At 41.8% G+C, this 15,759-nt stretch overlaps 1 protein-coding gene across 1 annotated transcript in view; it reads left to right on the forward strand.

The window, feature by feature from the left end:
- Ddah1 (dimethylarginine dimethylaminohydrolase 1) overlaps positions 1 to 15,759 on the forward strand; it is a 131,338-nt gene that overhangs the window by 84,113 nt on the left and 31,466 nt on the right. Inside the window, exon 2 of the mRNA XM_052731079.1 lies at positions 14,297 to 14,396. Coding sequence (XP_052587039.1) covers positions 14,297 to 14,396 — 100 coding nt within the window. The remainder of the gene's footprint in view (positions 1 to 14,296; positions 14,397 to 15,759) is intronic.

Below are 15,759 nucleotides of genomic sequence, written 5' to 3' on the forward strand. Positions count from 1 at the left end.
CAAAATCCTGCCTATGGCTCATTTAGTTTTACAGATTACTGTTTGTGGGCTTACTCTGGGGAGTGGTTAGAAGTATCATTTGACCAACATTCTTATCAGCCTCTGGAACAGATGGTACCAGTTGAAATCACATCTTACAGAGTGTATAGTCCATGTGACAGTGGGTGGGCCATGTACTTACAGAAAGGAAAACATCTCCCTTTAATAATTATTTCTGTACACAGAGTTAGTGTCTCTTAGTTAGGTGGTGGTCTGTTACTAACTCTTTGGATATTACTTGTCAATATTTTTCATATAAATGAGTGAGAACTTTTGCTGTTAGCTACAGCTAATGGAAAATGCAAATAAAATTGATTAGGAAATAAAAGTCCTCATATAACAAAAACTGCAACATCCCAGGCTGGTAGATTCATCCTTCAACAATGTCAGAGGCTGCAGATTCTTCCCATCTACCTGTAATAGCTTGGTCATTGTACCAGTTCCAGGTACCACATCCATATAGACAACATCCAAAGGCAGGGGGGTGGGGTTTGTTTCTTCCTATGGCTACAGGAACTACACAACGGATTTCCTGTTACTAGCCAAAACTGGGTCACTTGGAAAAGAGATGGGACTGACATGATTGACTTAGATTGGGAGGTACCTGGAGGGATATCTTGATAGCTGTGCAGTGTCATGCACTTAGAAAAAGAGCTTAATAAATTTCACATGTAATTGATAATGGAGCATGTGTGCTACTAAAATCAGATGAGAGTCCAAGTTGCGATCAGTTGATGGATAGGTTCCTCAGTTCTGATTGACATAGATTCTAAGTTGAGAAGAGGGGGTGGTGACAAAGATGGCCTTCTGCAGTTCTGTGTCTTAGGACAAAGACTCCATTTCCTCAGGGCACAAAGCAGAATCCTCCATATGGGAAGGAACTGGCTTTAATAGCACAGAACTCCAGGGGAAAGAACCACAGTGGTATCCAAGGTTGTAATCTGGGGGAGGACTGAGCAGAAAAGGTAATTGGATCCTCAGTATCGGAGTACTGGAATGGAGCTACTTAAGTCCTCCTCTCTTGAGAAGATTGGTCCTGAGAAATGGGTAAGGAATGAACCCAGTGTTGCTGAAGTCGTCTGTTGTGTGGATGTAGGAAAATACAGAGGTTAGCAAGTAAGAGGATCTCATTTCTCGTCTCACAGAAGATCTCTCAGCCGGTGATTCACAGGTGTGAAGAAGCTGTGATGGACGGCTCCAGAAATAGAATATAGTTACCAGTTAACATTCGGCCGACACTCACACACTTTCTTTTCTATCCAGCTGGTTCCTGTTTCAGCAGAGATCTTCTGTTCACCTTTGAGGGCTCCTATTCTCTTTTGGCTTTAATCCCATCTTTCCTCTCTCCATGTACTCAGCCTCTTGCTTCTGATTGAATTTGCTTAAACACCAGAAGACTTGACTCATAAATGACCATCTGGGCTGTTTTCAGTAAACTTAGTGGGAGGAAAATACGAGTACACATTTGCAACCACCCAAAGCAGTTTTGAGAGTACAACTCTTAGAATCTAGAGCAGGAAATGACCTCATCTTAAACTCTGCCCCCTCGTGTTACAAGTATAGGTACAGAGATGCTGAATGTTCTGGTTAATTTTTAGTGCTTGTCACTAGAAATAAATCAGTAAGTTTAGAAATCCAAGAACTCAATGGAGGAAAGATGCAACAGATATTTAAAAGTCTGTGGGAAATGTTAAGAGAGCTTATTCATGTAATGGTTATTTTTAATAAAGATTCAGTAGGAGGGAAAATGAACTGTTTATACAACTGTTGTACAGATCAGTTTTTCTATAAATATGAGGAATTCCCAGAATAATCAGAAGATTGAATGACATTTATTTAACTCTTTTGATGACTTGAAATACTCAGTTATTAAATGTTTCCAGTCATACAGGCTGGAAAGTTTTTCTAATACAATAGAAAAATACAAGTTTTTCTAATACAATAATTCCTCCATTGATTTCTTGGAGATTTGGGTGAGCTATTTAGAGTCTGGGAGTTAGCTAAGATTAGATAGCCTACCATCAGGGTTAATACCTAGTGTAAACATTTTGATTTCTTAACTTAAATGTCACTTCCTCAAAGAGCCCTTGTCTAAATGTGCTTGCCTTGTTTCTCAAACAGGAAGTATCCCTCACATGATATTATCATAATAACCAACTATATATGATTTGTGTGGTTGGATTTTTGTCACCACAAAGGCACCATGTATGTATACAGATAAGTATATATATATGTGTGCATATGACTGGGATGGTGCAATATCTATTTTTACTAAATTAAAAATCATTAATATTTGACAACTCCATACATGAATATAATGTAATTTGATCATTTTTCTGCCCTGTTACCCTCTCTCATCACTCCCCCACACCCACTGAGCTATTTCTTCTCAATAGGTTGTACTCCTATATTCATGTCTTTGTTTAATTTGTTTGGGGACAATTTGTGATTCACTGAACTTAGTGTGGCTTGCATGAGCATGGGTAGGGACATTTTTACTGCCATATGGCAACTTAAGAGTGTCTGTCTACAGAAGTGAAGGAAATTACTTTCTCACCCTCAGCAGCCGTTAACAGCCTCTAGCTCTCCTGAGGGATGGGGCCTCATGAGACTCTCCCTGATCCATGCTGGAATATTTGAGGAGCCAAATCTTGTGCAGGTCACCACAGCTACTGTGAGTTTGTGAGGGCAACAGCCGTGACATGTTCAAAGTCAGAATTTCACAGGACTTCCCCCATCTCCCAGCTCCGACATTGTATATGTTTCCTGAACTTTAGAGGGGGAGCCATACCTGTTTTTAATGGTCACTGGCCACAATCTATCATGATGTCTAGCTCTCAACAAACATTAATTATTTCCTGAACTGAATGAGTAAAAATAGATTGGGGTGACCCAAGGTACACTTTGAAGACAGACAGACAGTCAGACAGACAGACAGAAAGACACACACACACATACACACACACACACACACACACACACACACACACACACACACACACACACTTTCATTTCTTTGGGCATAGGTTATACCACAACTCATTTTAGGTGTTTTCTAATTTCACTGTATTTCAGTGAATTATAGACTAAAAAATTTTGTGTGTCTATGACCCCTGAACATAAAAAATTGTTTTCTTGGGAATATATTAGGAGTGTCTTACAGATGGTATTCCATAGTCTAAGGAAACAATTTGGAAATAATCATATAATGTTCTTTTTGCTTCTAACCAAAGAACTCTACAAATACAGGCTTAACTAAATTCGCCTACACTCAGAGTTCCCTGTATTCCTTTTCTATTGCTACATAGTAAATTACCTAAGCATGGGCGTATCTGTCTGTTATCTCAGTTTTTGGGGGTCAGAGGTTTAGGCATGACATATCTGGAATTTTTGTTCACGGTCACACAAGGCCACAGTCAAGTGTCAGTAGGACTACATTCTTTCCAATCAGGAGACTTGATCCCCTTCTGAGCTGGTTCAAGTTGCCACCAGGACTTAGTTCCTTGTAGTTGTAGGGCCACCAACCCTGCTTGGATGCTTATTGTGGGGAATCACTATGGAAACAAGCCTCTGAGCTGGTCTGTGAAGGAGTTTCTAGATCAGGTTAATGAAGGTGGACCCACCCATCCCATGTGCTAGGGCTCTAGACTAGACTAACTCTAAGGAAAAATAAATTCTTCCTCTTTAAGTTGCTTGTTGTGGAATATTATTTTAACTATGTAAAAGGTGTGTTACATTTATTTATATTGCAGAATGTTTCTTTAACTGTGTGAAGGTGTATTTGCTTCTTCTGCCTTTGTTAACAATGTAAAGATGTGTTACATTTGTTTATGCCGCATTTGTTTAATTATATAAAGACGTGTTGCTGTTTCACCCTGCCTGCCTAAGGCACCTGACTGGTCTAATAAAGAGCTGAATGGCCAATAGGAGAAGGATCGGCAGGGCTGGTGGGCAGAGAATAAATAGGAGGAGAGAGAGATAAAGAGAAGAAGGGAACAAGGGAGAAAGAAAGGTACACACCTGGGGCTGGAAGCCAGGCAGCCACCAGCCAGATGTGGAGACAGCAGGAAAGTAAGATATACAGAAAGAAAAACAGTTAAAAGCCCCAAGGAAAAACGTCGCTAAAGAGAAACAGATTAAAATAAGAGCTAAGCTAAGGCCGAGCATTCAAAACTAATAAGAAGTCTCTGTGTCATGATGTGGGAGCTGGTTGGTGGCCCAAAAGAAAAAGTCTGATACTGTTGCTTTTGTTGGGGATTTTATCCCAGCAATGGTACGGTAACTAAAAACAGCCTCTTGCTTTTTTTAGAAGAGAGCATCACAACATTTCCTGACTTCTCTCTAACTGTGAAAAGCCCTTTTGAGAGCCCCAGATTAGGTCAGGGCCACTCAAGCTAATCTCCCTCTTGATTAATTTAAGTCAACTGTTTGGTCATCTAAATTACATCCTCAAAATATCTTTCCTTGTTCTGTGCAGTGTAAGCTTGTCATGGGAGTGGTAGACCCGCCCCATATATTGGTCTTTTCCACTCGCAGAGGATAAGTTTACACAGGATATTGAAAGGTATAAAAAGCAGTGGTCTTAGAATTCCATCTGCCTCCTTCCCAATGTGGTAAAGACCCTTCTCATCTTTGCCAACTTATCATACTGTTTCAGGGATGTTTGCAGTGTCTTGGTTTGGAGTATATCTGTGTGTTCATTTATTTTTATGTTTTTGTAACTTCATTGTGTTTAAAAATACATTGTTGATCACTTAAAAGCTTTTTTGTGCAAATAACTCCTCATAATTTGATAAGTGGAGTAGTAGCTCCCCAAATTTGCTAGGTTTAGTTGGTGTGGTGCTTAGCAAAGCAAAGTTCAAAATTCAGGATCTTTAAAAACCAACCCCAGGTTGTCGTTTAGCCTTTGGAATGCCTGAGTCCACATTCTGTTCCAAATAAATAACAGTTAAGATACCCCCCATTTCTGAGAGTGCTTAGCGCCTCCCGATCCTTGACACTTTGATTTTTCTGGGGCTGCACAGGAGTAGACACCCTGATTATTTTTGTTAGTGATACAAGCTTCAGAGCACCCTAGAAGTTTCTGTCTGAGCTCTCTTGCATACTTGTTATGTGCGTTTATCAGGCTGTTGACTCTGCTCAGTTTCCTCACCAGTCAAAAAGGAACAATGCTAAGGTATCATCAGACTCAGCAGGTTGTAAGCACCTTCTGAATGAAGTATGCATTCTTCTTGAGGGCGCCAGGCATATAGGACAATGATGTGTGTTTGTGATCACCATTACTAATTCCCTCCTAAAAGTAGAAGGTTGAAGAAGATTCCAGTGTGGCTTCAATTAGGAGTGAAGGATGAATTTTGTATTAAAACTCTCTTTGATCTTTTGTTTTAATAATTTTGGTTAGTTTTAGTAATTTAGTGAACACATGTGGAAAAGCTAAGAAATCAACCACTGAACAAATCTAAGGCATCCCAAAATTGAAGGGTGGTGGTTAATGTGTGGATTGTCCTCAGTCAATGTTCCTAGTGTGGTTTGTACATTCCACTCATGTTACTTAATGTCCTCAATCACTCTGTAACCTAACATCCTACAGTTCAAATACACAGAAACTCCATTTATCTCTGGTATGAAGACTATCATAGAATCTAAAACCCCCTTGGCATATGGTCTTATAATACCAAATTCACTTAAATGTATAAAAGTTGAGATTCTCAGTTCAACTGCTAATACGAGCTATACTGATTCTAGGGACATCGCTCTCACAGTGCAGTGACTGCGCAATGGGAATGGGTTCACAAATTTTGACTCAGAAGTCAGTCAATCTCCCATAGCCTTGGTTTAACGCATGTGTAAAATAGGTATCTTAATGCCTCCCCTTGCTACCTTTCGGAATAATTGCAAACAGCACAGAATGATCTCATTTTATTGTCACAGTTATGTATCCCACTAAAACTTCAACTTTCTGAGTATGGGCTTTGCCCTTTTTTTGAAAAGGTCTGATAAAAGGAGGTTGGTATCCACCCAGTGTTTGTTGAACTAAGACGTTGATCACATAGGAAAGTGTATAGGAATCCATGACACAGACAAAAGGCATTGACGTAAAAGTAGCCAAATGTACTAGACCAAGTGGCCACAACTGTGCCGATTATCAAAGAATATTAAAGTGGCATAAAGAAATGAAAATGTGGCCTCTCAAATGTTACCATGGATGACACAGTGTGGCTTTGATGCATCAGCAGGTCCCAAGCCAACTGTGCCCTGACGCACTAAAGGCATGACCTAAGCTTCTCTAGTGGCTTCCTCAGCATTACCCTTCTGTCACACTTCATGTTAGAAGACACAACAAAAATCAGCAACCAGAGAAGAAAGGGAATCATCTCATCATCCGGGAAGCTATGCCACTGCTGCTGGAGACAGTGGTGTTAAGCGCAGCTTTCCATGGCTGTAACAAATGCTTGAGATGATCAACTTGTAAAGAGAGAAGGTTCATTTTGGACCACAGTTTCTGAGGTTCCTTCTGGTCCAGGATCAGCAGGTTCGTTTGGAGCCCTAACCCAGGCATGAGTGTGTAGGAGTGGTAAGAGTGTGTGCTGAGCAGACTTCTTACCCCACGGCTGCGATGAGGAAGAGGAAGGGACTGAAGTCCCAGTATCTCCTTCAAGGGTGCACACCCCAAAGTGCCAGGAGACACTCCCCCACCTCCCCACTAAGCCCAAACTCTTAAGCATTCTATTCCCTCCCAGGAGAACCACAATCTGGGAACCAGGGGCCTTTGCAGGACATTCTGAATCCAAAGTATAATGAACATGTGAAGTTGCTGGAGACAGCATAGGGCAGGACTGAGAGTGGAGCAGACATGCCAGCTACAGACAGGTCAGCTCGTCCACAGTCTTGTCCATCAGAGGTGTGAGGGAGAAGGGAGGCTCCGCTGACAGAGGCTAATGTGTATTCTGGATGAATACAGCACAGAGTTGCCCATTGTGCCTCTCGAGCCCATCCATAGCATCAAGAGTGAAGAAGTGAAACCATCTAAATCATGTCGCTAAGAATGCCCAGCGGAAGTCAACTATGTCCAGGGTCCTCTAGAAAATACTGACGCCGAATAAAACCCAGGCCATCAGTTGCGGTCATATGGTGAAGCTATTCTGAATGTAGCTTCCCAGGGCAATGCTGTGAGGTTTTATGTTTAATTTGTTTTTACTTTATGTTTGGGAACATTTGGGGCTTGGTTTGTTTGTATTAAGGCAAGAAAAGGAGGGTTGCTGTTAAAAGATTCTGTATGGTGATGAAAGTCTGTATTTGTGTCTTTTCTTTCCTTTTGAAATGTAGTCAGGATTGAAACCAATAAATGAGTTACTTTAGAGTGAAATAATAATACCATAGAGTGTGGTTTCTGAGCTCAGGGTGCCAGACACTGAGCTAGGTGCTTCCAATACATGGTCCCATTTGTGAATCACAGAATCTCGTGGCAGAGAAAACATTACCCCTATACAGATCAGGAAACCAAGGCTTTGAAGATGCCATTGATCCCAAGTTCTTCATAGCAGTTTTCAAATTCCTGGTAAGGCCATGAGGGCACCAGAGAATTGAAGAGGCAAGATAAGATGATGATATAGTATGACGGGACAGATGAGGGGCCAGAGTGAGAGCTGTAGAAGAAGGTAAGAAAGGTAAAAAAGGGATCCAGGCACTGAGAAGGGGAAGGAATTCTCTAGACCGAATGGATCATTTAAAGTGGCCGTGTGCCCATAACCTACTCACAACGTGTTTTTGTGGCTGATGCCCTTTTGTGGGGTTGTGTAATGAACAGTGTTAACTGACCTAGACAGGATCTGGAGTCATGTAGGTGACAAGATGGGGTGTTGGGGGGTGCTGTGAGGGATAATGCTGACTAGGTTAGCTGAAGTGGGAAGAGCACACTCAACGCAGGCGTGCACGCAAGGGCAGGGCCATTCCCTGGGTCTGGATCCAGGGCTGTAGGACAGTAGGAGGTTAACAGCATCCTCCGCGTCCTGCTGCTGTGACCTCCCTTCCACTGTAAACTGTACCCTCCAACTGTGAGACAAACTTAGTCCTTTCTCCCTGAAGCTGCTGAAAGTAGGGATATCTCAGCACAGCGCCAGGAAAGGTTACTGAGGAGGTTTTTGGTGGTGGTGGTGGTGGTGGTGGTGGTGGTGGTGGTGGTGGTGGTGGTGGTGGTGGTGGTTGGTTGGTTGGTTTTGATGCATTGGGTCTCTTTTTTGTTGGCAGTTGGTTGGTTTTTTAGTCAGGGGGAATCTCTGTGTGTAACCCTGGCAGGCCTAGAACTTCACAGGTAGCTTAGACTGACCTCAAATGCACAATCCTCCTGCTACATAACCCTGAGTCTGCCTCTAGAGTGCTAGGATTTAAGACAAGAGACATGGCATACAGGCTTGGATGCTTCTTTGAGTCCTGTGGGGCATCCATCTCCCTCTTGGTGTGGTATGTAGCTAGAGTTTTCCTGCTTAGTCCACAATCAGGACAAATCTCTCTCACCTGCCAGTCCCACAGCCTCTCAGACCCGACCAAGTAAACACAGAGACTTATATTGGTTACAAACTATGTGGCCGTGGCAGGCTTCTTGCTAACTGTTCTTATATCTTAAATTAATCCATTTCTATAAATCTATATCTTGTCACGTGGCTCGTGGCTTACTGGCATCTTCACATGCTGTTTGTCATCGTGGCGGCTGGCAGTGTCTCTCTGACTCAGCCTTCCACTTCCCAGCTTTATTCTCCTCCTTGTCCCGCCTATACTTCCTGCCTAGCCAATGGCCAATCAGTGTTTTATTTATTGACCAATCAGAGCAACACATTTGCCATACAGAACATCCCACAACACTTCCCCCCCCCTTTTTTTCAAAAAGGGAGGTTTTAACCTTAACAAAGTAAAATTACATATAATTTGGGAATTTGGGCGTAGCTTCTCTTACTACTTCCTGCTGGAGGGGGGCGCTATATCTTATGGGGACACAAAGAAAATTTTAGGATTATGGAATAGTCCATGAGGGTGTATCTTCTGAGCCAGTTGTCTTCAAACCATTCTGGATGTTGGATCATCTGGGCCATGGTGTCATCAGAGACCTTTCAGGGGGTCTTGGCTGGTCAAACCTGATGTGTCTTAATCTGGAACAAATCCATAGCCTCTGGCTTTCTGTGGGAACAAAAGCAGAGTCTCCTTTCCAAAGCAACATATCTTTATATCCAAATTTTGAAGTCAAGGTATCTTTTAAATATACATATTGGTTTAACTCAACATCTTTTACGATCAAATGTTTTTCTGCAATTAAAAATCCCAAAGACAACACAATCCAGATTCTCTGTGTAATATTCATCTTTATGTGGCTTATTTTTTATATTAATTTTACTGTCTCTTTAAAGACTTTATTTTTTAAAACTATATATTTGTTTATATAACTGTATATATCACCTTTTTTGTCTCTTTTAAGCCTACGTATATTTTGCACACGTTGTAAACTATTACATCTGAATCTGTCTTATTGTGAATCTATTGCTTTAAACTGCAGCAGCTGTGGCTGCTGGCTCCACCCACCTCAGCTTCCCAACATGGTGGTGGTTTACCGCCAGCTCTGGGAACTATCATGGGTCTATGCTTTTATCCAAGCAGCGTGTAGCCCAGAAACCTCTTTTTTTTGTTTTGTACTAGCAAAGTCTAAATCCACCATGCAGCTTAATGTGCCACTTGCAGAGGCCTCATTCCCACCATATGGCGGCAGGTCGAGCACGCACGCCAGGATCCCACCAGTAGCTCAAACCAGCAGCTCAAACCAGCAGCTGCCCCTCATTTGAGAGAGACAATTAGGAACTGTTTTTAGCTCCGTTTTAGAATCTTTTTTCTCAGTTTTTAGGTGGAAACTCTTGCCACCACGTTGGACGCCATTTGTAGCTTGAGTTTTCCTGCCTGGCCCACAGTCAGGACAAATCTCTCTCACCTGCCAGTCCCACAGCCGCTCAGACCCAACCAAGTAAACACAGAGACTTATATTGGTTACAAACTGTATGGTCGTGGCAGGCTTCTTGCTGACTGTTCTTATATCTTAATTTAATCCATTTCCATAAATCTATACCTTGCCACATGGCTCGTGGCTTACCGGCATCTTCACATGCTGTTTGTCATCGTGGCGGCTGGCAGTGTCTCTCTGACTCAGCCTTCCACTTCCCAGCTCTATTCTCCTCCTTGTCCCGCCTACATCTCCTGCCTAGCCAATGGCCAATCAGTGTTTTATTTATTGACCAATCAGAGCAACACATTTGCCATACAGAACATCCCACAGCAGTGGTACCTGCTGAAGGTTAGCTCAAAGACTAGATTACAAGAAATGGGCCTCATCACACAGCTTCCTGGAGCTGGGAGGATATAAAATCTGCGAGGTTTTTAACATGAACGTCCCCTCATTGTAGTGCTCTTTCTCTGAGTTGGCTTTGTGGGAAGAATTGCTGTTTTATTTTTGGGAACGCAGATGGAATCTGTCACGCAGTTGTAAAACATGGAAACTTGTCTGAATTTTAGGAAAAGCAGCAGCTTTTTTGCTCGTGGGTCAGATTTGCAGCCCAAGTGTCTGTCACCATGTACACACAGGCTGGTACTTCACCAAGATAGCAAAAGTCATCTCTGATATTTATTGTGCAGTTACAGTTTCGTATGGTAGGAGCTTTACCTGAGTTTAGTGGTCACGGGGGAGCTTAAGAAGTTGTCTCGGAAAACCAAAAAAAAAAAGAAGTTGGTAATAGCATGAATCAAAACCCACTTTAAAGATGAGCAGACAGTGGTTCAGAATGCACATTAACCCAGACAAGAGAGGTGACTTAGTGACTCAAAGCACTTGTCAGGGGGTGCTGGAGAGATGGCTCAGAGGTTAAGAACACTGGCTGCTCTTCCTAGAGGTCCTGAGTTCAATTCCCAGCAACCACATGGTGGCTCACAGCCTCTATAATGAGATCTGGTGCCCTCTTCTGGCATACAGGCAAACGTGCAGACAAAGCACTGTATATATGATAAATCTAATAAAATGAGTCTGTTTTAAAAAGCACTTGCCAGTCTTTTGAGTAGAGTCGGATCATAAGCTAAGGTTTCTCTGATTTTCCTTTTGATTTCTGATCTCATGTGCTAGCGGGGCCCATTCATTTCAACCTGTGGAATCAATACTGTTAGCTCTGATGACTTCTCTGAGTAACCTGGAGTTCTACTGCTGAGGTAGTGTCTGTGAAAGGTGGAGAGTTGGTTGCTTTTTCTTCTCTCCCCTCCTGAATGTAAATTAGATCAACATTAGCTATGTCTGTGTAACCAAGAAACAAGCATATTTTGTGAAGGTTCATGGTTGGATCGATTGTTATAAAAGTTTCCCTGTCATTACACTTAATGGTCTAACGGCCTGAATAGCTGGCTTGCTCCAGGCTATGTGTCAGGGCAGCGCTGGGCCTATTGTAGGAGACTGTGTGTGCTTCCTTGGAACTCTGTGCCAGGAGCACTCAGTTCTCAATGGACAGCCTGCAGGGCTCAGTTTTCTGTTTTGTTAGAAACCTCCCAGGTGTTAACATCCCCAACTTGATGCCACACAGCCCTGGGCCTCTCAAAACCGTCTGCGTCATATTTCAGTTTTCTTAAACTCTTCTCCATACACTGTCTCTGAAAGCAATCTAACGTCATCCACGTTATGATGCAGATGTCAATGTCCGTCCCAGTGATGGTGATAAAACAGCAGCTGAGTAGGTTTTAAAAGGTACTTACTTCCCCTGCACAAAATCCAGGGTTATTGTAATGTCACTATACCTGGTTTCACTTTTAAGAAACCACAATATTTTATCCTCTAAAATCATTTTCCTTTAGAATTATCTTCATAAATATCCAATAACTTCTTAACTCTACACTTGCACTCAGAGTTTTCAAAGGGAAAACATATGTCTTAATACATGATCCTGACTGATCGATTGTCAAAAGCAGGAGAAAATCAAACTTCACTCTTGAACAACAGAGGACTTGAAAGGCGGCGGGAAGTATTTGGGAAACCGTGTGCAATGGTAATACCCAGCTTGTCTCTGTCCTTTAACTCTTAAGAGTTTGAATAAAGTTCCTCAGTTGTGATGAGTCCTAGTTTACAGATGAGCTTTTCCGAGCAGAATCTGGGTTGCTGCCGAGTTCCCAGTTACTGAAACATTAAGTTCTGCCAGAAGCAGCGGTGTCTGCAATAGAAACAGGGAACCGGGGCCTGGTTCTCATGCCCTCGCTGCTTACACTTGGTGAATTTTCCACACACACTGAAGCTGACATCAGGAGTGAACGTGTGTGTGAGCGCCTGGGCTCCGAGTCTCCCAAGTCATGGCAAATGTTGTTTTGCTCCAGTTTGTATGACATGACAATTCTCCTTCCTGTTAAAAGAAGTCACTGGAGTATTTACTATATAAAGACCACTTTGTCCATGGAAATAATTTTTATTGTTCTGAGTCACTCTGTTGTGTGGAAATTTAGCTTGAGTTCCAGGACAAGGATGAGATGATGTGTTTACTTTACTTTGTACATTTTTTTTTTTTTTGGTTTTTTAAAACAAGATTTCTCTATGTAGTTTTGGTGCCTGTCCTGGATCTCACTCTGTAGACCAGGCTGGCCTTGAACTCACAGAAATCCACCTGCCTCTGCCTCCCAAGTGCTGGGATTAAAGACGTGAGCCATCACTGCCCGGCTACTTTTACACGCTTAAATGGTTTTGAATACGTGACTGTCAGTATTGTCAGAGTATTTCCATGTTTTTATTAGTTTAGAAGCAGCATCTGTAGTGATTTCTCTTCACTGACAGTCTGCACTGTGTACTCAGCATTTTGGCAGGAATGCCTGCCCAGTGTGATGTGAGCTCTTGCTCTTCTCTTAGCCCTGTTCATGTCTTCTTAATGGATCCGTACCATTTTAAAGGTTGTATAAGCCTTAGAAAATGTTGAAATTGCTTTTGCTGAGCTACTGGAGGGATATGAATTAAGGTGTAAGTTTCTGAGGGCACACACCTATAATCCCAGTACTCAGAGACAGAAGTATGAGGGTCATGAATTCAAGGCCAACCTGGGTTACCTAGTGACATGCTAGTCTCAAAATAGAATAATTTAAAAAATTTACAGTAGCCGGGAGGTGGTAGCACACGCCTTTAATCCCAGCACTCGGGAGGCAGAGGCAGGCGGATCTCTGTGAGTTCGAGGCCAGCCCAGTCTACAAAGCAAGTTTCAGGAAAGGCGCAAAGCTACACAGAGAAACACTGTCTCAAAAAACCAAATAAATAAATAAATAAAATAAAAAATAAAAATAATAAAAAATTAACAGTAGAGTAAGCCTCCATAGTAATGTTCTCTGATGCTGCCCAGAGCATCTCCATGCTAGATAAACCCTAGACCCAGGGAGTCCCTGACCATCATTTCCCAATATTCTTTGGTTTGACAACAGTTACTGTATTCATTAATAATCTCTAGGGAACTGAGTTTTTAGAAACACATGAATATAAACTTTAACAACAGGTCACCTTATATTTACTGAGAAGTTTTGGGTAAATGCCATTTTAGAAAGTATTTTCAAAGCAACCAATGACTGTTCTTCCTCTCGACCGAAATATCGAGTTACCAGTCATCACTGTTCCTTCAGTTACTACTCTCAGTGTGCATGATTTTGACCATCTAACGTAGGCTTACAGTTGATTCTTGTGCTCTCTTGCAAGGACAGGAGAACTGGGTGGGCCTCCTGCCTTCTTGGCTTCTCTGTGTCCTAACTGGTCAGCCCCAACAGTGCCCTAACTAGTTCACCTTCCTAGGCAGGAAGAGACTATACTGTTAGTCAACCTTACACTAGAAGGAACTGAACAGATTTTTATTTTGTTTTTGAGATACTGTATCATTCTATAGACCAGGCTGGCCTTGAACTCACAGCAGTGTTCCTGAGTTAGCCTCTGACGTGCTAGGATCGCAAGCATGAGCCACCACTCCCGACTCTTTAAACAAGTGCTTTCTAGCAAATAATTTCTCCTCTTAGAAATGATCATGACTGGATATGCTCTCTCCTATACATCTATACAATATGCACTTTCATATCTACAAGAATGTGTGTGTGTGTGTGTGTGTGTGTGTGTGTGTGTGTGTGTGTGTGTATACATACATCTGGGAATGTGCTTTGGTGCTGAGTTGTGGAGAGTCGGTTTTTCACAGTAGGAAGTTGTCGATATTAACGTGAATTGTTTTACTTTCAACAGGTTGACATGATGAAAGAGGCGTTGGAAAAACTTCAGCTCAACATAGTAGAGATGAAAGACGAAAACGCAACCTTAGATGGTGGTGATGTCTTGTTCACAGGTATACGTACATTGATTTTCTGTTTTAATACCTGACCCCTACTTGCTTGTTTCATTAATATGTCTCTTTAGCCATCAATTAATAAATGCTAAGTGCAAGGATCTAAAAATGTTCAGAAAATCGCAGTGAAGAAGAAAGAATGCCCTTCCATTTGGAGATAATCACTGTAATGTTTAGATACATTTCATGCTTCTTTGCAGTTCAGGTCCTTTTTACCAGAACATTCATGTGCATAATTGGTTTTTCTTTATAGGGATATTATTGATGTGTATCATGTTTTCTACAATTATGTTTATATGTTGCATAGTATTTCTATTGTGTAACCATATACTGGGTTTGTACTTAAAAATTCTTAATTCAAAATTAACATCATTTACAAATAAATTCTTTCCAGATAGCAAGATAAATTCAAATAAATTTCTATGCAAATTGATTTGGCTTAGTGTCAGCATAACTCAGTGAAATATAAATGTTAGTATTATTATTGAGCTAACCAGAATCCATATCAGATGGCTACTAAAGAAACAATAATTATAGCATTTAACCTTCCCACTTCTTTCTGATGACGGATTATTAAGTAAAATCTCCATCCTCAGACTCATTCTGGTTATACTGAAGAACAATGTAATTACTAGAATTTTAATTTATAGTGTGATTTTGTTTGCCCTTAAATGTCAAAGAATTTCACCACCATAGTTCAAATACAAGTGGTGGTCCTGGAGGATTAGAGAAAGCAGCCTCACGTGACCCACTGAGAGCATCGGACTCTTGGGAGAGTCTGAGTCTCATTCATGAATCCCCTGTATATGTAACCAAAGCATACCCCACCTTGTTGTTTAGAAAATGTCTCTTATTACTAAGATTTAGATTTAATTAATGTCCCTGGAGAAGGAGGAATGGGAGGAGGAAGCAGCTTTGTTGTGTGACATTTTAGTGTCTTCTTGCTTGGTGTCCTATGCCTGTGGCGGGAGCCATTGTATTGCCCATCTCCAAGGGGTGATACTCAAACCATGGCTTTTGTGAATAGCATCCCGGGAAGCTGTGCTGTGTGCAGCCCAGCCAGCACTGCCTGACATAGGCAAGGGCCTGCCTCTGGAGTTTGGGCTGCATGTATCTTGAGCCTCAGAACATAAAATGAGGAGTCAAGGGAACGGACTGTACATTTGTAGCTCTGGTTATGTCCAAGCCAACTCAGCCATTCTCTAAATCTTCCCAGTAAGATCCCCTTAGAATGGTCTCCATGCCTTTCATAGACAGTACTTTCGTTCTTTTTTACAGACCAGAGCAGCAGCCTGTTTCCTCTTAGAAAATGGGCTTCTATGGAACACTAGGTGTGTAAATCACACCTCCTTACAGAGCAGAG

Source organism: Peromyscus californicus, unplaced genomic scaffold (genome assembly GCF_007827085.1).
Source record: "Peromyscus californicus insignis strain IS unplaced genomic scaffold, ASM782708v3 Scaffold_9__1_contigs__length_137607984, whole genome shotgun sequence".
In the NCBI taxonomy this organism is placed as follows: Eukaryota; Metazoa; Chordata; class Mammalia; order Rodentia; family Cricetidae; genus Peromyscus; species Peromyscus californicus.